Source organism: Emydura macquarii, unplaced genomic scaffold (assembly GCF_026122565.2).
Source record: "Emydura macquarii macquarii isolate MOO-44397 ecotype Brisbane River unplaced genomic scaffold, CSIRO-AGI_Emac_v2 contig_554, whole genome shotgun sequence".
NCBI lineage: Eukaryota > Metazoa > Chordata > Testudines > Chelidae > Emydura > Emydura macquarii.
The window spans coordinates 6,015,410-6,038,026 of NW_027130691.1; the positions used below are offsets into that span (position 1 = coordinate 6,015,410).

General features: G+C 43.7%; 1 protein-coding gene across 6 annotated transcripts in view; it reads right to left on the reverse strand.

Moving 5' to 3' along the window:
* Positions 1-2,559: 2,559 nt before the first annotated feature.
* The window catches only part of SETD1B (SET domain containing 1B, histone lysine methyltransferase), an 85,383-nt gene continuing 65,325 nt past the window's right edge, over positions 2,560-22,617 (reverse strand). For 4 of the 6 annotated variants that reach the window (XM_067539596.1, XM_067539595.1, XM_067539597.1 and 1 more), the window contains 7 exons: positions 22,049-22,462; positions 18,541-20,091; positions 13,318-13,484; positions 11,904-12,035; positions 10,646-10,765; positions 8,400-8,537; positions 7,092-7,641 (listed from right to left, as the gene is read on the reverse strand). In XM_067539596.1, coding sequence (XP_067395697.1) covers positions 7,468-7,641; positions 8,400-8,537; positions 10,646-10,765; positions 11,904-12,035; positions 13,318-13,484; positions 18,541-20,091; positions 22,049-22,462 — 2,696 coding nt within the window. In that variant the 3' untranslated portion in view covers positions 7,092-7,467. The other 2 variants (XR_010918220.1, XR_010918221.1) reach the window with 2 other exon arrangements.

The window sequence follows — 22,617 nt, forward strand, 5'->3', positions numbered from 1 at the left end:
ACAGCCTACATTTATATCACCCAACGTGTGATTAAGCCTGGGGCAAATTCAGAGCTGATGTAAATGGAGACAACTCTGTGGAGTTCAGTGGCGTGGTGTCCACCTTGGCCAGCAGAGAATTTGTGCCAAAGCATCAATGGAAGAAACACTAGGGCCAGGAGACCTGATTGTTACTACAACACAAATGCCAGCCCATCCTCTCTACGAGCGCCTGAGTTGGTGAGCTTGTGGGTTTCAAGGTTCTCTGGGGTGGCATAACAGAAGTGGCCAGGAAATGTCTCTGCAGGGAATTCCCTGCTCAGGCCCCTGCTGGGCGAGAGAGAATTTAGTGGGGCTGGAACAAGTGTGCACACTCCTGCCAGCATTGTCAGGAAAAACCCGCAGCTCCCGTTTGCCAGTGTTTAGCCCCAGACTGCACGATTTGCACACACACAAAAAACAAATCTGCCTAACGAGCGGAGGGCAGAAGAGATGAGACACCCAGCAGGGGGCACAGAGGGCGACCCACCGAAGGGGGGTGGATGGGCAGATGAAAAACCAGCAGACTTAAGAGGCAACAAGGCAAAGAAGTTATCATTAGAGATGGGGGCAGCCAGCCCTCAGCTGATTCAGGGGAGAGAGGGCCAGGGAATTGCTTCTCTTCCCCAGCCCTGGGAAGGAGTCCTCACCTTCTTTTACATCCCTCTCCCAACTTCCCGCGGCTGACCGCCCCTCACCCCAACAGTTTACTGTGTGCCCTCCCCCCTTTTCCTTTAAGGGAAATGTCTTGCTCTTCCTCCCCCACGTCCCCATCAAAGGGCAGCTCTGAGACCATTTCAGAGGCACGTTACTGGGGGAGGGACTTTGGAGAACCTTGAAACCCCACAAGCTCACCCAGTTAACGCCGCCCTAGACGCGCACCTGGAGGTGGCTTATCGCTGCGGCCCAAGTACCAGGCTGCTTCTGAAAAGGCCTTGTGCAGCTCGAGGAACCAAGAAAACCCCTTTGGCCACAACCTGCCAGTTTCTCCCCTGGGAGCTTCTGAAAACTCGGGCCATTCTCATCAACTGAAAACCAGGGGGAGGCTGTTGGACTGGGAACCGCAGCTCACCGGAGCCGTGCCGTTTGCTACGGCAAACAGCAGCTCAGCCGCCCTTTCCGCCATGCCGGGCTGGTCTTTCCATCGTCAGCTCCGAGGCAGCGACCGTTCCTCCCAGCAGGTGTCGGGCACTGCCAAGACGTTACGAACCATTCATGGAGGGGGTAGCGCGTTAAAGGCTGAAGAAGGGGTTGAGGGTAAAGACTCCAGGGTTTTATCTTCAGGTCTGCCACGGTCTTGGTGTGGGATTACCAAATGGGGAACGTGGCTCCACTCACCCACCTCAGCAGCGCTGTCAGTCCGTCCCTGGCGTCCAGGAATCTGGACCCCCCTTGTTCTCAGGTCTGCCCGGGCGGGTTGCTAGGGAACCCAGGCCTGCCCACTTCACTGGGTTCCAGCTCAGGGCCTGAAGCAAGGAGAGGCAGGGCTGGCTGACCCTGACCGTGCCCCGAGCTCCTTCCTACCTTCCTCCGGCCCCTGTAGGCGCTTCAGTCTGTTGCTGGGTGTCGTCCCCGGGTGGCTCTCTCTGCTGCGAGGAGTTCCCTTCTCCTGCTGGCTCACTCCTCCCTTACCCACCCGGCCCTGCTGCTTCCCAGCCCTTTTATCCTCCCAGCTGATGTTAGCCTGCCAAATCAGCAGTGGCTGGCAGGACCTGTATTAACACTTTGATTGCTGGGTTAGCATGGTGTACAAACACCCCAGGACAGTGACCTTGGGCAAGCCTCTTAATTGAGAGTCTCTTTCTCTCTACTGTAAAATGTAAACCAAGTTGATTACAGATTTAACAATTAAAAAACAAACAAACCCAAACTAAAAGCTTTTAGCTCCCTGCCAAGCTTGCAGGAGAAGGAGTCATATCCAGATAATACAAACTCAGCCTGCAACAGTTCTCTTTAAGGCAGGGGTTTTCAAACTGGGCGTTGTGATCCCTCAGGGGGTCATGAGGTTATTAGGGAGGGATTGCGTGCGGTCAGCCTCCGTGCATGGCCAGTAAGGGTGGCATGGGGGGGGGGGTGTCATTACAACCTGAAATATTTTCAAAGGGGGTCTCAGCAAAAAAAAAAAAAAAAAAAAAAAAAAAAAAAAAAAAAGTTGGGGAACCCTGCTCTAAGGGATGACATATGCAGGAGGCCAGGTGAAATCATCATGATGGTCGCTTATGGCCTTAAAATCTCTGAATCTGCGCCTGAATTAGTGCGTTTTGAGATCCTTGGGTAAGAAGAGCTATAGCTGTGCAAAGTATCTGCCCAGTCCCACGAATCTTAGTCACGTAATCCTTACTCATGCAAACAGTCACACTGAAATCAATGGGGTTACTCACGAGAGAACGTGACAGAATCAGGCTCTACGGTTTTAGGCCCTGATCCTGCAATGAGATTCACATGGGCATGTTAATAAAATGTAGCTCTCACAATGGGGTCCCCAATCTCAGAGGTCTCTAGCTGCTACTGGAATAGAGTAACAAAACAGCATAGTTTTTCTGTAAGAAAAGTCAGTATATTTATGGTTTGCTTTATAAAAGTTACTATAATACAATGGTACATAGTATTCAATTCACAAAAATATGAACAAATATATACAGCATGACACATCCACAACAAAACACTTTCTTCAAAACAAGATACATACTGATGACAGAATCTATATGCACAAAACATCCCTAAATTTATAAATTTGCTTAACAAAAGAGAAAGCAGAAATCCTAAATCTTCAAAGCAGACATTAAAAAAAACAAAAAACAAAAAAAACAAAAAAAAAAAAGCAGAATTTTCATTTATTGCAAACCATTTTACCTGCCTCCTTTTAAAGGAAGCTCTTAACCTTCACACTGTGAATTAAAACAACCTGTTTACAGAATCCATGAAACAGCGAGGAATGAGGGCAGCTTTTCAGGTTTTGTTTTTAAAACTGCTGATTGGATTTAGAGTGTCCTTTACAATGTGTTTCTTTTCACTTGTACAAATACTACAATGGCAATTAAAGAGGAAATTTATAAAAACAAAACATTAAATTGAAAAAGTCCAGTTGAAGATTTGCTTAAATACATTTTAGGTTGTCTATTAATAGACGGTACACATTTCCTCGCTTGAAATAAATAGATTTTGCACATTAGGTTTCAGACAGAGGGGGGGGGGAAAAAGCCTCCACTTGGCATTCTTTTGTCTTCAATTTCTTAATGCTTCTAATTTCATTTACTTATTTGACCAAAAAAATATGTATACAGAATGTACATTATACAAAGCTTGACACAAGCTGTAAATGCCACCAGCTCCCTTTTCTATATGCATTCCTTCTCCCTTCCCCATCTTCCAGACGTGAGTTAGAGCCGGAATCTTCTTTTTAAAAAGAACTCCAAATTACAATAGTCACTTTTAATAAATTATTTACATGCTCTTGAAGTACAAAGAAATCAACAAAAAAATTTCAACATGTTTCTACAAGAAACAGTGTCTGAAGAGAAGATTTTTAAGTTTGCCTATGTACAGAAGATGCATTTTTTTTAAACTTCAAAATCCTTTTTTCCTTAAATTTTTACTTTATATAGAAATGCACTGAAATGATCCCTGAAAAAGGTCACAAAAACTGGAACTGAATCTACTGTCTACATTGTCAGAGTTTTAAAATGTTTTTCTTGTAGAAATAAGCTGTTCTGTACAATATAAATATCTGCAAGATGAGCCCCTTCCCACCTTCAATAGTTACAGATTACTCATTGGGACCCAACACGGTTCTGGAATTGGAAAATATTGGTGTGAAACTGACAGATAAATGGACAAGGCAGGCTGGACATGCAGGGTTTTCAAGCAGAGAGGGCACTTACTATACATGCCGATTTCGAAGGCATTCACAAACGTAACTAAAGCCAGCTCATTCACGCTTTGGGATAACAACAAGGCTTGCAACTCCATTTCCACAACTTGTGTGTTATTTTCTGGGATTGTTTCATGTAGCAGACACATTAAAGTGATCCAGTTTCAAGGGGTAAAATTTAACAGGGAACACATTCAATCTTTTTGTTTATCTGTTGCTAATTTAAGACCAAACAATTAAAGATATGCTCTTCAATGAAGAAAAATCCTTCTGTAAATACCTCCACAAAGAAGAATGCTTGGCAAGCTTTACATTTAGTTCTTCTCCCCACCTTGCAAACTTCCCGCATTATAATTATTTCCATCAATTTACAAAGAGCCTTTAATGGCTGTAAGAACACCCAGTGTAGCAGGGCATGATGTTGTGTCAGCCTGTCTATAAATTACACAGGATGTTCTCTCAATTTGGTTCTACAAGCTCAGGTTTTGTAGGGTACTGGCCTTCATAACTAGGAAGAGTCACAACCGTGTACTGGTACAGCTGCCCAAATACGTACCACATCTACAGACTGCCCAGACACTGCCCAACCAAGACCCCATCCGTGACCTGCCAGGAATAAGAAGGCCACAACTAACGTGTATAAAATGGAAGCCATTGTTACCACTCATTTAGCATCAGCTGAGACAGCCTTTGGAGTCTACAAGTCTCACCAGCAAATGCTCCATCCGGACCCACTCAGAGGCTGCTCAGTTCAAGAGGGAAGCTTTGCAGACTGGGACCTGCAAGCCAAGATTCTGAAGGGAAACAAACAAACAAACAGGAAGCCTCTAGTCAGCTTCTAAGCTCATATTTAGACTCTGAAACACGTCACCTGGTTTTTCCAAAGTGCTGAGCACTCAGCTGCTCCAGTGGAAGGGGCTGGGTGCTGAACACTTTGGACAGGTCAGGATAGTTATTTAAGAGCCTAAATAGGGATTTTTTTTTAGGGATAAAATTTTCAGACGTGCCTGAGTAATTAAGAAGCTTACGATTACCTTCAGCATGTTTGAAAATTTCACCCTAGCAAACTAATTTTAGTCTCTGATTTTTTTTACTCTTGGACCAAGTCTCTATATTCTCCATAATAAAGACAAAGGCAATTGCATGTGGCCACCCTGTCATCCCTCACAATCCACTGTCATAGGAAACACATCTTACATGCAGACCGGACAATGTATTTGTAAGAAACCAAGGTTGATACCTTAGTTTGAAGGGATGGAAAGGAAGAAGGCAGAGAAATTAATATGGGGTTGATATTCAGAACTTTGGTTCTGAAACACATGACGCTTTAGTGCATTCCCAGAGCTTTAGCCATGCCAACTGGAGATACAGTATGAAAGGAAGAATCCTATTAAAACAAATAAAAAACGGAGTAGTTGGCTTAATTCCAAAATGCTCCCAATGCAGCTATAATTATAACCAGCTCTCAAAGACAGAAACCACTTGTGCTTCTAATAAATGTATGTCTTTGGGTCACATATACCCACTATTGAGGAGATTTTCAGAAAGCGTTTACGGGAACAAAAACAAACGAGACTATTGCCTGTCAAGCCTCAGGGGCAATGTAACTATTCTCAGCTAGAAATGCAGATAATATTAAGGCAGCTTGTATCAGTCCTGTTCCTCCCGGCCTTTTTTTTGGGGGGGGGAGGGGAGGGAGAGAGGAGAAATCTACCCCTTATTACATGCTACATACTGCAATACAGGTCTGGCAAATACATATGCAATGTAAATAGTTTCTAGAAAACTCATTTCCAAGATTCCCAACTTCTGATCATTGAAGTGTGATTAGGCGGTAATCCTTATCAATAGTCAGAAAAAAGTAAGAAACTCAGTTGTCCAATTTACTCTAAAGGGAAAAGATTTTTAACTACTGTGATAACATTTGTGGACATATTACATTACAATTTTCCCTCTACAAATTTTTTTTTTAAATGGCTTAATACGACTCAGTTTCACTTGTAAGCAGGAAGAATTGAGTATGGTTTCAAAGACTGATCTTCTTACCTTCAAATGGTCAAATAATATTTCAGATGAAAAGAAATGGTTGCATGGGGTTCCGGCTCACTTTAAACGGAGCCCCTAGGGTAAAACTGAGGATTTCATTACAATGTACACTTATAGTGATAAAATATTTTCTAAAAGGAAAATGGTTTTTAAAAAAGTTTAACTTCCAAATAAAACCATTGATTTTCAAACTGTACACAATTTGGGACAGACTCTGCTACCTTCACACACTTTGAGTAGGGCCTTACTCCATTAGTCCTATTGAAATTAGTGGGACTAATTCCAGGCACTACTCAGTGTGTGTGAGAGTGGCAGAATATAGCCCCTTCGTAGTACAACAGGAATCTCACCCATGCAAGTGCAGAGCAAACAGTCTGAATGAAAAGTCATGGAGGGGAGGGAAAAAAAACTGCATGTCAAGAGGCAAAGTTGGAGAAAAATCAACAAAAGAAACCCAGCGGTTGGTTTCTCATTATGGGAAATAAATCTCAGTGCCATCTTCTATAAACAGTTATAGTAGTGTATGCTTAAAAGACAGTAAGATTTCTACAGCATAAACAATGACTGTACTGATATTTAATTACAGCCTCAGTATTTTGAATGAAAAAGGAATAGACCCACTAGAAATGTGGATACAGAAAAGGCCATTTATCAAGCCACATTTTGCAAGTAAGGGCTAAGGAACTGATTAAACTAATTATTTATATAGATTGTGGCATTAAATATTTTTTCTGTATGTTTGTAGAGCAATTGATCCCCCTCCCCCACAAAATATCAGGATGGCATGTGAAAATCAGAGGCGAGCCTAAGGCGTTAAGTTCAGGTCCATTACAGATCTGAATGTTCCCCAACATTCCAGGATGTTTGGGTCAGAGGAATTGATCAGGCCCATCTCTAATGAAAAAGGCAGGACAGTTCATCTATAGTTTCACTGTAGACACACCCAAGCACACACACCCAAGCATACACACACACATACAATCTTGCACCCAAGCCTCTGGCTTGCTCTGTAACATCAACCATACATTTATTTACAGCTTACTCTGAAAAGTCTGTGCAATTTCAGCCAATCAAGCTCCCAACATACCTTTATGGCATTTTCAGTCTCTGCTTCACATTTAAACGTTGAATGTCTTTGTCAAACAACAAACTGATGAGAAAAAGGTAGCAGCATTTATGGAAAGACAAAGGTTAACAACAACAAAAAGGTACCATTGTCGTACTATGAGCAGTAATCTAGGGACTGAACAGACAGAAGCTAGTGTTTGGCTATACTATGCCACAAAGTGGTAATCACCTTTTGTGTGTGTTGGATCTGAAGAGGAAGAGCACCTGAAACATGAACAGTCCTAGTATGCATGTGCGCTTTTTGCTTTCACTTGTGATCCTGACAGAAGTGCGAAACTTGCTTGGTTTTCTTCTCTTTTTTTCTTTCTTTCTTTTTTTTTTTTTTTTTTGGCAAAGTGCAACCACACCTGGTTACTGCAGTTCTGACGTGGCCGAAGGTGCAAGTGTGACGAGAGGCCTCGGTATTAGTTCAGGGTCCCCCTGCAGTTCTCAGAGCCGCACAGACATGGGATTTTTACATCCTCAATCGGAAACTTGTAGTCGTAGGTAATTTCCTCATTCACATTGATGTGCTGCTTTGAGTAGATGACTATCTTTTTCTGAGACTCCACGGTGATGACTTTAGCATAACAATTTGGCTGCAGGGGTGACAAATGGGGAAAGGGGTTAATTTTCTGGCATCTTTAGCAGTTATTTAAATCAGTTGATTTGTTGCATTTATTTTTACAGAGACACACAGGTCCATTTCCAGGAACTGAGGTATGGGGCTTTCACTTTCTCCTGCCATACTCAATTCCCCATGGAAACGGGAGAATTAAGCCAAAAAACAAAGCTCAGCCCTCACCATACTTTTTCTAAGGTATGAATCGTGACAGTTTGCACAGTCAGTATGAACGGCGCCTTCAGGCTTTGGAATCTCAGGTGGGGGGCAGTAATGACTCAGATTCCCAAGTTATTATTAGTACTGAGTGTAGACAGTCTGCCCACTACTGTACAGAACATAGGCGAAGGCAGAAGCCCTGCCTGAAGGTAACAGACAGCTCTGTTCCTACATCATGGAGGCTGTTTTCCTAACAGTGCTGGGGTGGAGATTTGTGTTGTTTTAAACACGCTTTCCCTCAACACCAGGCAATAGGATCTCTCCAGGACCCTTAGATACAGTCAGGTTTCTGGGACCAAATTCAGAGCAGACTCTAAATTGCTGTCACTTATATCTTCCAGTTCCCTCAGACCAGTTCATTATACTAGTCTTGACCCACATCAGCTTATCGATATGTTGATTATAGCTCTTGTTAAACATCGCCACCTCTGAGTGTGGCCCTCTGAGTATGACCGAGTGTCTGGCTGGTGTATCTGTAAGGCCAACTCTCTGAAGTATAAGCCAAATGATACTTACATTGCAGCTATGATTAATAAACCTGGCAAAGTTTCCACATTTTGTGGCATCAATGATGGTGTCATGGTCGACTCTGAACATGTAACTGCTCCCAATGCCTTCATCCTCGTATCGTTTCTCTCGCATGTCTGCAATGACCTAGCAGACAAACCAATTGTCGAGTCAGTGTTTGCCACAGAGAGGGGCAGTAAAGTACAAGCAATTTACATGCAGCTAATTTAAAAGGTACAAACCAAAACTGCCATTCAGGATTTTAAAAGATATTGACGATCTCAAATTATTCAAGAGCAGATAGGTTTTGAATTCAAAGGACAAATATTTAGCATGGGATTTTCAAAGATTAGGCACTGAATTTCAAATGGGATTCAGCACCTAATTCCCTTGGACTGCGGAAAAGCCTTGCTTTATATTTTAAAACCATACACCACTGAAACCTACACCAAGGACAACACTCAGCAGGCTCCCTAGCTTTGCAATGAAAAAGGTTGTAAGACTCTGAAAATGCTATGACCAGTTCACATAAGGAGGATGGTGCATCAACAACCCTTGACCAAACGTCCCAGTCGCTTGCATTTCTTTGATCACATGCTGCTCAATTCTTTCCTTTCTAAAGTAAAATCAGAGTCGCATATGGATTTTAGAGAACTTAAAACTTCACTCTTAAACCAGAAATTTGGTCAGGGCAAAATTGCCAAAAGGCAATTCACAATATTGGTGTTCACAGTAACTGTTCTCTGCCTCACGTCTCTGAAATTTGACAAGGGTAGGGCTTGAACATACGGCACACATGCAGTTGAGGTTCAACGAGCACAGTGTGTAACCTTTAACTGCCTGCAAACCATCTGGCTTCAACAGAGCCCTGATTTTGCTACACATGCCGTTTAACTGTTTTAGACCTATCAGGTTAGCATGTGCTGACCTGGAGTTCCAAACTTTACTCAATTTTTGCAGTATTGCTTCCCCAAAGGGCAGTGGCTGCAGTGCACCAGCTGAGATAAATCCCATGGGAGGATATTTTGGGGAAGATGAGAGCATTAGGCTGAGCCCCAGATGTGGGCAACATTTTAGAAGAACCAGGTGATTTTTGTAAACATTTGATTTTTTAATGGGTTGGGGGAGCTGCATCTCAAGAACCCACTACTCAAATGACCCCAACTTTGGATTGTAGAGGCTTTTCAATAATCGTCTTTCAAAGAGCCGGTGATTCTCACCCTTATCTTTAGCACAGATTCTTCATGTCTGTCTCATTTGTCTTAGAGATTGTATGTTCTTCTAGAGCACTGAATATGTATCTAAAGGGCTGTGTAAATGTACGGCACTATAAAAAAGACAAAATTCTGAGAATATGTCTGGATTTAGTCCTGTTTTGAGAAATTCTGCTCCAACCTACGTTGAACTGTGATTTTAAATTGTTTTTTTAAAAGCACACCAAAAAGTTTTGCCACTCAGTGTTAAAGGGACCAACCAGTACATCATGAGAACAAAAGTATTTTAAACTTTTCTTGTCAAAAATCATAAACTGGAGTCTTATCTTACTCTCATTTCCACATAGATGTGACGTACCACCATTACGGTGAAGATTCTGTTACGGATATTTTTAATAAAAGAGTCAGGGATAAGTTGTGGGCAATAAACAAAAATTCACAGAAGCCTCTGACCTGTCCCTGACTTTTACTAAAATACCCTGGGGGAGGGGAGGAAAACAGAGCTTCCAGGGCTTGCCGCGCTGCTCCTGTGGGCTGGCTGCCTGTCAACTGTTGGGTGGTGGCTGCTGCTCCACTGCCCCAGAGTTGGCTACCCATCGGCTGTTGAGCATCAGCCCCAGGGCCGACAGCTGCTCCAGCCTTGCCCCAAAAGTCATGGATTCCATGACCTCTGTGACTGAATCGTGTCCTTAATCTTCATCAGTGAGATTCTTCACAATGACTTAGCCTTGCATATGCTACTCTCTGAAATGATTTCCAGAGAATAGAGGGCAGGCAGGAGGGAACAGAGCCATGCGCAAAAAAAGCCAGACCCACACCCAAAAAGTATGCAATTGTACAGATTCAAAGCCTCAAGGAATTTTTTAGTGTTTGTAAATTCACAAGCATGATGGAGAACACGAATAAATCCAGTGAGGTGTGAAGAGCGATGCTACTGAGGACAGATACAAGCAGCCTTCCACACTTCATGAAATAGAGGTGTTCCACACTGACTGAGTCATGGCAAAGGCCATGTGGTGAAACATGGGAAATCCAGCTTACCTGTCTGATGTTCTGACCCACGTATTCAATCACCATCTCATCAGCTGCAATGGGCTCCATAGCAAAAAGTCCCCAGTCATGAATGTGACTCTTGCAGAATTTTAGCTTTTTCTTCCGGAACTGTGTACAAAACCACCCCAAACCATCATGAGCAAAAAATTAGAAAAGCAATCCACACCATACACAGCACACAAGTGTGTTCCATGCCACAAGTATGACATTTCAGCACGTGGCACCTGACTCTATAATTAAATCAGACAATTAATTAATGAGTGTAGTCTAGTGGCTAGAGAAGGGAAGAAGTCTTGATTCATGGGTTCTACTCCCTGCCTGACCCAATTCACTGCATGATCTTGTGCAAGTTGGTAGAACAGGCCCCTGTGGGCTATATCTCCTTTGCCCGAGTGTCTAATGGTTGAGTAAGCACACAGTTCTGGTCTAGGGCTCAGCTCTGTATGTTCATTTGTTGTCTAATTCATGTCTTATTGCCAGTGCCTGTTGTGTTAAACCCCACAGGGTAAATCCGTGGGGCAGAGGTCAGTGGGTTTCCCTGTGATTTGCTCCTTTCCATTCCATTTAGGTATTCGGACATTAGATTGAAGAGTTCTGGGGGTTGGATTGTTCAGAATTTTAAGTGAATTTAGTGCCCCGAAAGTTGTCAGATTGAGGGAACTGAAGACAGATGACCTAATCCACAAAACAATCTCCTGGAATAGCAACAGAGCAGCTTCCCAGAGAACCTCAGGCCAAAGTACCTCAAACTATCTGCCCGTTCTGAAGAGAATAGTTCAGTCGGGAGACCCCATCTGAACCTACACTGAGATGACAAACAAGGGAGTCCAAATGGGGAGGGGGATTTTGTGATGCGAATACTTATCCGCTGGACGGAGATCACCATCTAATTTCACCCTGGCTGCACAGCCATCAGATGGTAACTACTCCTGGTTACTATTGATCAGAACTAGACTGGAATCCACCATGTCCTGAGGAAAGCCTTTTTGTCCCATTATCAACCCCCTTGCTCAGGCAGTCAAAGCCACTGGGCATACTGTACTAAGTAGTTCTGGCTCCCAGACACCTGGCTATAGAGTCATACAGAGTTTAATGTGGTAGGGAAATATAAGGCATCATAGCTAGATTTACAAATCACCTGTTTTGTCATGGATCTGTGATTTTTACCTGGCCTTGTTCTAGCTCATTCCCGAGCAGCACCTGTGCTTTCCAACTCACAGAATAAAAATCTGGCTGCGTGACCTACCTTGAGTTGGTTAAATTTGAGTAGGTCGCTGTCACAGCTACCAGTGAAGGAAGAGAGAAGCCTGCGTTGCTCTGACCTCCTCTCAGAGCCAGCTCGGGTGGAAGCATGAGGTTGGGCAGGAATGCTCATTCCCTGTAAACAAGGAAGAACAGTTCAGGAGTTGCAATTTTAAAAGATCCAGAGCAATCCATTTGTACATTTCCTAGAGACAAGTGAGAGATCAAGGCTCAACAAGTGAGGGGTTTGATGCGTTACAATATGTGCTGGGTGTATGGGAATGTATCACAGACTCGGAGTTGAAACTATTGGATTAGTTAACCCAGGCTAGTGAAAAACTCTTCCATACAGTATATCTGCAGCGTGGTCTACTAGGTAGGGCAGGTGACTCCTGGGTTCTACTTCAGGATCTGTCACCGAACACAGAAATTGTAAGATTTGACCAAACCAGTGGTCCATGTAGCCCAGAATTTGATCTCTGATAGTGGCCACTACCAGATACTTGAGAGGAAGGTGCAAAACCTTCTTAGTGGATACATACTGACTAGGTTTAATGTCCCTTCTAACAAGATTTTTTTTTTTTTTTAAATCCTGTCTAATATAATTGTCGAGGTTCCCATTATCCATATAGTCTAAAACTTTCTTGAATTCTACAGTACACTTTTAGCCTTACTGACACCTTCTGAAAATTACTTCAATAGGTTAGTTATGCTTCATGTAAAAAAATATTTCATTTGATCAGTTTTAGACTTAATATCTTTCAATTTCACTGAATGTCCCATTCTTTTATCATTAGAAAAGGTAAAGAGAAGCACTTGCTTTGCCTTCTCTATGTCACTGGTTAATTTGATTACCTCCATCATGTCCCCTGTCTAACTAAACAGTCCCAATCTCTTCAGTCTCTCTTTATATGCACGTCTTTTCGTTCCTCTAATCCCTCTATCAGACCTGCTTGCTCTGCAACAAGATACCTTGGTATACAGGGCCCCAATAAGGTATTTTAGATCTATATAGGAAAACATTTCACCCACCATGGAAATGTGCCTATAATGGGGTGCAATGCAGCAACCATTGTGAAAACACCAGTAACAATGCAGAACGGTTTAGGAGAAGATCACATATCACCATATATAGTTCTACCAAGAGGGACATTTAAGTGGGCAGAATGCATTTCCCCATATTGGGATTTGGGCAGGACATAGGGGGAAGACACCCCCACTCTTACAGAAAATAGCTTTGGGACCTTTAATGACCTTGAATAGACAGAATCTCTGTTTTACTTCTCAGACTTCCAACAGGGGCAAGGCATACTGGGGCAGCGACTTAATTCCATTTCAGAGAAAAGAGTTACTAAAACCACATTTCAAAACAAATCCAGTTAACCCAAGGAAGTAGTCAGCTATATGAGTTTCCTTACTTGTGTATCAGCTGGAGGCTCCTCTGCAAATGCACGACTATTGTTGAGGTATTTAAGTTTGTCCTTCTTATCGATTTTGTAATAACCTTCACTTCGTGCACAACCTGTAACGTGTTCCCGCATCCCATCATCTCGCTTCTTCTTCTTCAGGGTAGAAAAGCTAGTAGGTGAAACTAAGTTAAGGAGAAACCCAGCTATACGTGAAAATCAGACAACAAAAACACTCCACTTGGTATTTGGTTTTTACAGCTATGTGGAAAATTTCAATGCTATTTAAAAAAAAAAAAAGGAAGGAAGGAAGGAAGGAAGGAGGAAATTAAGGCTATTTTCACTTCTCTAGCGGCTTGTTTGGGCAAATCTAACTATCAGGCAATGGGACCCTTGGAAAAGTTTGTATATTTTATTCAAAATTTTAGGATTCGGCAAATGAAAGTGGTTTCCATCTAAAGGTTCGGTGGTGACCATGTCAAGTGAGTTTGGGGATCTCAGTCTACTTCCCTGCGAACAAGGGACACCGCAATCATTGGCACTAGTTGACAGTCTCAACCAAGAGGCCAGGGACTGTATGGGCAACAAAGACTAAGTTAATTGCTCACCCCTAGAGTTGGTCCCTCAAAGTAAAGGATGGAACAGAGTGGCAGTGAGACAAGTTCGCACTGCCGATCCCCATGCTGTACATGATCAGTAGCTACTGAAAGAACTTCAGCCTCCAGGGCCAACAATCTGGTACCTCCCATGAGCTCAGAATATTAAAAGTTTTTAGGGGTTGGAAAAAAAACCCCAAACAACCCCACACTTCTACATGAGAACTGGTTATTTCTTAATTTGTCACTATAATGCCCTGGGATAGCAAAATACATTAAAATACAGAATAATGAAGAAATACAATGAAATGGAAGGAAGAAAAAAGGCCCAAGAGAAGAGAGATGGCTGTTCCAGAGATAACTTCTGCAAAGGACATGACCATGAACAAGACAGCAGCCACCTGGGTACATGGCTAAGCAGTTAGCTCTGTATGTGTTTAATGACATTCTCCATTCACTTGTAGTGTTCCTAGAACTTCCCTGCAACATCTCAGACTCCAGTCAAGATACCACGTAGATATCACGGCAGCAAAGAATCATCACTTGATATAGTGCTGGGGGGGGCAAGGAGACACTCCCTCTCTCAAAGCCTGCTCCTGTTTAGCATCAGAAGCTCAGCTACAAGGACTTCCATAGGAGCAGAATCAGACCCAAGGAGATATTCCAAACCACATCCTGAATTCCTAATTGGCCCAGCAAAGCTTAGGACTGGATCGGTTAGATTGAATGTTCACCCACACCCTTCTCCCAGCGGCGGGGGCCCAAAGAGGCCTGGGCGAGTCTGCCCCAGGGCCAGGGATCCCTCCTGAAGTATATGGGGTTCTGGGTCCCGCATGGAGGAAACTGGGGGCTGCTGCACACCCACCCCCCTCAGCCTATATAGGCCTATATATAGCCTATGCAGAGGATGGAGCTGGGGATGGGGACACAAGGTTACATTCTACACTTTGCCACTAATCCTGTCTGACGTTTGAGTGACAAAAGTCAACTCCCTGTGCCTCATTTCCACAACTGTACAATTGCAATGATGATGATTTCCCCCTCCCCCCCACAAGGGTATGGTAAGGATTCATTAATGTTTGCTAAGTGCTTTGAGGTCCTAGGTCGAGGTAATACAGGAGGACAAAGTATTACATCACATCACATTGCAAGACTATTAAAATAGTTATGACACCAATCTTTGTTTTCACCATATGGCCCTAAAATGAGTTCTTCAGTTCAGTAAACCTTGCCTACAAGGATTTATTAGCAAGCATTTGAAATAGCCATTGCAAACAGGTTACTGTACACATGGCTATTTTATGTCTAAGCTGCTTCAGAGACTATTATTGCATGTCCTCAGCTGCTTCACGTACAGATGTTGATTGTTTGCAGCTTTAAAAGCACCATATTTAATCTGTTTACTTAAAGGAGCAATTGATTGGCCAAATTTCTAGCCAGCTGCATGCAAAATAAAATTAAAAGATTATCAAGTCAAATATAGTCTTCTAAAATATATTTATATATATTTCTATGATTGATTCCCCCACGCCCCTTAAATTCTAATGAAACAATCTTTTTATTTTTAACAAAAATTCTCTGCTGCATTTGCAGACTAGGTTAGTGCAAAAGAAAAACTAAACAGATTTGTCCTAAAAGTGAAGCTAACTAGCATGGCTTAACTGTCTAAGCTGAGAATGCAAAAATAAATAAAAGATTACATTTAAAAGCTTTAATTTACTATCTACACCTTGGATTACAACATAGGTAAGTTTTTTTCAAAACCATTTAACTTGTCACTATCCCATCAAGACAGAACAGCCTTCGTAAACCTTGAAAATTATTTTTTTGTAATAAAATCTCCATCAGCCAAATCTGAAGTGTCCTCCCAACCAGTACACACGTACAATATACTTCAAAAGCAGTGCTAACCCACATCTGTAACTGTATGTAGATTGCAGCAGTTACACATGTGGCTGTGTCCACTCCTGGAAGAAGTAATTGGTGTAGAAGTGGAGGTCTGCTGTCTGGTTAGGGGGCATATGTCCATAAACATATGCGTGAAACCCACGACCCTTTAGCTCCACCTGGAAATGCTCCCTGCACTTATATGACCTCCTTCTAACACCAGAGGACTGAAGCAAAAGGTCTGTAATGAGCAAAAACAAATGGCTTTGAAAGTTCCCTTCAATCCTGTATTTGATACCTTGTTATAAGAAATCCACACCCTGTAGGGTAACTTTTATAAACCCACCTTATATAATGGAGAAGGATTGGATACACTGATGGGAGGTGACAGATTGTTTTTAACTGGATTAGAAAGTGGCCTTAAGGGTCGATGTTAAAACAACATTTGTTAATGGAAGGAGTTTATCTCAAATGCCGCCATTATTCACATTCCCCCTCCACCCCCTTCCTTTTCAGGACTATCATTCCTACCCTCAGATGTCCAGTTCTCCTCTTCTTATCCTCTTCCATAGCAAGTGAAGTACTATTAATGTAGATGACAATTACTTAAACTGTATCACATTATTTTTTTCAAATGAGTTTTCAAATGAGGAAGACAAAGGATATTCTATAAAGTGGTTTTGTAAAGACCTCATACCAAAAATTAAAAGGGGTGGGGGTGCAGCTAATTTTGTCCCCCTTTTGAGTTTTCTCTAACAATTAAAAGAAAATGCATTTTAAGACTATTCCACAAGCCATACGAAGGCAGAGAATTCAAAGTTCAAGCTGATACGCTGCCCTTAAATCATGTCCATTGAAAGGAGAGAAATAAAGAATTAAAAATGCAGTGTCAGCCTCAACGTTGAATTTCCTACCTTTTGTTACTCTGAGTCACATCAACATTTTTTAAATGAAAAGGAAACAATGTTTTCCAGGCAATCAGAAGAGATGGGATATTTCACCCCACTGTGTATCAATATGTACTCCTAATTTCCGTCTAAAAAAACTTAACTGGAGTATTTTAAGATTACATAAGGGCAGGACTAGGACCTTTTGGTCTATTTTAAAAAGAGAGAGTTTGAGGAATTATGCACTAAAATGTACATTAAAATTCATTTTGCATATGGGTGATAGCTACTTTGAACCTAGCTATCTCCATGCCCCACAACAAATATCCAAACTATTTGACTAGAGCAGTGTTTCTCAACCTTTTAAGTAGCAAGTACCCCAACTTCTGAACATTTTAATAAGTACCCAACACTCAATTTTCCACGGGATTTTATATTTACAGACTAATGTGAGCCATATGTTGGAAGAAGGGTGGAGTATATAAGGCCGTGATATGACAGATGCCAGATCTAGTGTGGGTAGGGTTACCACCTTTACACCAGGGGTGTGCAACTCAAGTGTGTACCTGGCTTAGGGGTGATGTTGGCCAAAGCCAGGAGGCTTTGAGTGGCATGCCAATGCTGGGGAATGTAAATTTTTTGCCATAGATTTGAGAAGAGGAAGGGGTGAGAGAGAGAGAGAGAGAGAGAGAGAGAGGAAATGAGGGTAACTGATAAAATCTGGGGCTGTCATAGTTGTCAAATTCACTGCTCTAGCTGAGCAATGAAATTGACAAGTTTTCTGGGCACTGGGCTTTGAGCCAGGGAGGGGGGCTGTCACCTGGGCAAGTTGCAGGCGGCTGCCACCTGGCTGCCAGACCAGGAAGGGCGACTGCCACCCAATCCAAGCTGGGGAAGAGGAGGCTTCCACGCCAGCTGGGAACCAGGGATGTGGGCAGGCAGCTGCTGCCCATCTTCAAGGCGGGGTGCGGGAGGCTGTCCCTCAGCTCGGAGCCCGGGCACGGGTGGCTGCCACCCAGCTGTGAGGCCAGCTTGCGATGCAGGAGGCTGCCACCAGGCTCCCACCAGGGAGCTGGGACTTGGCGGGAAGCAGGGAGCTGCTGCCTGCCTCCCCCAAGAACCGGCGGCTGCTGCTCGCTTCCCAGCTGGGAGCTGGGACTGGGTGGGAAGCAGGCTGCTGCAGCCCAGTTTCTCCAGAAATTAGCAGCTGCCACCCACCTCCCCTTCACTCTGTTTTTCCCCGGGTACCCCCTGCCTGTGTCTCACGTACCCCCAGGGGTATGCGTACCACAGGTTGCGAAACTATGAATTAGATCATAGGTGGTTTGATTCCCTAATCATTTGGAACATGGTAATCATAATCATCATCACTTTATTATTATTCTTTTGAAGTCAAAGCCAGTTGAGCTAGGAGCACCACAAATAAATTTACTTTTGGGCAGGTGGTGAGATTTTCTACAGCAAATTTCAGCCTAGAAAAATGGTTTTAGAGCTGAGGAACAGAAACTAACAATAAGCAAACCTCAAAAGTATCCACTTTACACACCGACAGAACCGCTACAGATTGGCAGGGAAATCTCAAAAGAAAAGTATTCTTCCGAGTATTCCCACAGTCCTGGGTTTTTGCTTAGTTAGAAATATTGCAATCACAACTGCTACAGTATTTTTGTACATCCACCTCCATGGATGAAATATTCTATAGAGGCCAAATTCACTGTGAGTATAAACAGGTGCAACTCTATTAAATCAATGCTCACACCACCACTGAAGGAACAATTATGATTCAAACAATAACCAATACACTACCTCTTCTAAGACAACATTATGCTTTAGGTCCAATCCAGAACCTCAGTGTGAAAGGATATAAGGATGGTATACCCAAAGGGTATCATTGAGCCAGTCCATACCATTATCTTGCTGTAACAAGCGATCGTACGTGATACACATGAACTTGATATCTTCCTCATCTATTCCTCCATTCCAAATATCATACAAAATGGTCATCTCCTCAAACTCCGAGCGGGGCCTAAAGTGGTGCCGATGTGGAGAATATTCCGGGGAAGGAATCACTGGGATGTCCTCAGGTGTCTTTTTCTGCCTTCGCCACTGTCTTTTAGGTTTCACCTGAGTCTCCTCTTCTTTGAAGTCCTCATTCCACTGATTTTCCAGTTCCTTAAACGGAAGTTTTTCTGCTATAGCGTCCGGGGTTACCTTCTCATGGAAGCTGTCATTCCTGAAGTCTAGGGTGACTGCTTCAGGATCTTTCAGTCCATAAAAATCATCAGGATGTCCACCCAACAACTCTTTGCTCACAGCACTTTCAGTCAAGGCAACTGGGACAGGAGGAGGTTCTGAAGTTTTGCTGGGATAGGCCTCCAATGAGAGGACCGAAGGGGGCGATCGTTTTGGCCGACCTGGTTTCCTTTTGGGGGGCAGAGGGGAAGGAGGAGGAGGGGGAGGAAAAGATGCAGTAGGCGCTTCTGGGGAGAGCAAAACAGGTTTCATGGCTGCCTTGCTCTCCTCCATGGATGACTTTCCATCCACTGGCACACATGGCAGGGCTGCTACAGATATTGGCTCATCAGGTGGCAAATCTATGTCTGTGTGGAAGTCAGCTTCTGGAGGGCTAGCAAAGGGAATTGGGGAGGGAACACTGTTCATGCTGACCGTTAGTGCTTCCCTAAGAGGTTCTTTAAAATGTTTATCATCTAGCTCATCTTCTGATGGTTTCTTCCCAGACAAAAGACAAGGAAGGGTTGCACCAGGCTCTGGGAACGTAGGTGTAAAATTAAAATCCCTTCCAGGAGTCCGAGGAATGCCACTATTAATGCCAGGAGATTGGGATGGATATGAAAATGGGCTCCCTGGGACTTGAGGGGAACTTAAAGTCAAGCTGCTTCCTGTAAGGGGAGCATCACTTCCTGGTGTGGCTGGAACAGTGTCAGTACTCTGAGACTTTGCAAAACCATGTGAAGACTTGGACATAATATCTCGCCCTGGAGTCCTAGGAAGCTCCTCTTCCAGAGCTGTTTTGGTCACAGTTAACTGTTCAGGGAAATTTTCTGGAGGGAGTAAAGGTTCCTCTTTACTAGGTGTTGAAGGAAAGGGAAGTGTAGAGGGTGGCACCTTATGGACTGAAAGCATGGGAGTATCAGAGTCCAAATGGACAGCTATGTCCCGTCCAGGAGTCCACGGCAGTCTGTCCTCCTCTGCTGCAGATAGTAGTTTTGCTTTAACTCGGGTTTCTAAGTCACTATCATCAGACTTATGGAAGAAGCTGCTCTTACTGGATAGAGGTTCTCCAAATACCCCCACTGATGCTGGGGAACAGAGATTCTCTTCTTCATCCTGAGATTCAGGCTTTGGACCCTCTACTACCTTCGGCTCCAGCTCGATATCCAGTTCAGACTGTTCCACTGGGGAGAAAAAAAGAATGATCTCCATTTAGTTGCTAATCATTTCCCAGTATGTGTGTTAAAGATGCTGCAATTACAAAACCAGCTCACATCCACTGAGAGGCTTTAAAAACTCTGCCACTTCCCATTTTGGAAGCTCAGAGAGGAGAATAATAAGAACCCTGAAGCTACCACAGGGATCCATAATGGGCTACCAGAAAACACACTATTAATTGGGAATTAGCTGCTACAGAGGCTGAAACCAAGGTGTCCTGCTTACAAAATGCTTTGCTCACAAAAACCTTGGCTGGCTTCTTACAGCCATAAAAACACTAGTGAATTATTGGGGGAAGGATGTTAGTTAGTAGGCTGTGAGAACCTTGAGTGGCCCTTATTTTTGTTTTATTCCTGGAGGCGGTAAACGAACAGTGGGGCCAGCGAGAATGGCAACGGAGCAAGGACGAAGCACAATGACATGGAAGAAATGGGAGGCCCCTGTAATGAATGGGAAGACACTCGACTGGGATCCCTGAGGCAATTGATATGCTGCTCTAGCTGTAACATTCTCATTTGTTTGTATTTTATTTATCTCCAAAGGGCCTATGGCCAAAAGGAACCAACACTCAATCTCTGAGGCAGCTTGAAATAATGTTTTCAAGTGGAAAAAGAAAGGAGTGTGGAAACATCTGGACGGTTGGAGGGGTCTCTCAGGTCTATGCTAAGGAGCAGATGTGAAACGGGGATTTGCAGGAAGTTCTGACTCATTTTATTCTTGAGGAATTGAATTGGGAGGTCTTAATATGAAGCGCCACTGCTAATGTTAAAGATTTCGCCTCCATTCTAATATCCCGCCTCCCATGAAGATTCGCCACATCACAGCCACCGTCCCTGGGGTTGAATGCAGCTGTCTCCAGAATGTGTCTGAGATACTTCCTTGCATCCCCCAAGGACAAGAGCTTGTTCTAGAGAGTATTTCCTTCTCTGTTCCCAACAGGGGAGCATATTGTCACCGCAGAACTTCCATATCCCATGGCAGCCCAGGAGCAAATGTCTGAGCAGGGACCAGAACTCCAGTCCCCCAGGTGGTGGGTGGTATCTTGCACAGCCTGTAGATTGTCAAGCATTACCCACCTCACCCCTATTTTAACAAGAGTTTTAAAAGATCTCCTTGGTTGTCTTCACACAACATACAACTCTGCGAATTTAAGGAAGACACCAGAAGAACGATTTCCTTCTCCTAGCAATGCTGGCACAACTGTTCATTTAGAAGGGGGCTAGGTGAAAGAACCCCAGTGTGCTGACGGGGCTGCAAGCGGCACACGGGATGAGAACCACTGCTCAAAGCTACCTCATCGGCCACTTATTCATTCACAGACCTCTACGGGTATGTGATAAAACACCCACAGCACGGAGTCTCAGAGCCCAGGGCTAGCAAAGGGAATTGGGGAGGGAACACTGTCCATGCTGACCGTTAGTGCTTCCCTTAGCGGTTCTTAGCCCATAGCTGACTTGCACTCATGCTAACAGCAGCTGTGTAGATGTTCAGGCTCCAGCCCAAGCCTGAGCTCTGAGACACAAGCCCCTCTTTCTCCCTCCCTTCGCAGGGTCTCAGATCCCAGGCTTCAGACTGAACCAGCCCTCACTACTGAACGTCCCCACTGCAAGTTTACAGCCCTGCTGTCTAAGCCCCCTGATCTGGGCTTCGAGACTCACTGCCCCAGGTTTTGTATTGTAGGATAGATGGGTATTATTTGTATTATATGGGTAGAACTCCAGCTGCAGAACACCTTACCAGATGATCAAAAGCTCAACTCAGCCCTTCTTCCCCAGTAAGGACATCTCTAGGACCAACCCATTATTGAGGAGGTAAGAAGGAAAGAACAAGAGGGGTACCCAAAATATGCAGAGTTGGATGCTGTGAGAATATTGAACTTTGATACCACAGCAACAGACGACAAAATACATTAACACACTGTACCTGCTACGCAAACAGGGGACAGCACTAGCTTTACTTCCTGGGCTCTCTCCATGACCACCAAACCTTCAGCAGCAGTAGACCCCTCTGGCTCTTCACCACTTTCATCTACCCCTGGCTTGGTTTCTTCCATCTCTTCCTCTTTTACTGCCATAACTGGTGCCTCTAGTCCCAGGTTTGTTGCTTCCATATAGTCTTCCACTGGAAACAGCTCCAGGATGGTCTCTTTTTCTTCATCTGCTTGTTCTTGACTAGCAGACTCAAACTCTATTTCAGCAGCCATGGCTTCTCCATCTTGGTCTTCAGCCTCCTCCTCTTCCTCCTCCGAGTCAGAACTTGACTCAAATTCTGAGGAGTCCTCACTTTCATCAGATGATTCAACTTCAGCTTTGGAAGATGTGGGGCTCACTACATCTTCTGCAAAGGTAAGACATTATTACTGTCCTTTTATGACCTCATTGAACAAGCATGTGAAATGACAGAAATTAATCCACTGGATAGGGCAGGGGTGTCAAACTCATTTGCTATGGCAGGCCAGATTTGAATTAAATGTACTTCAAGTGCGCCATACA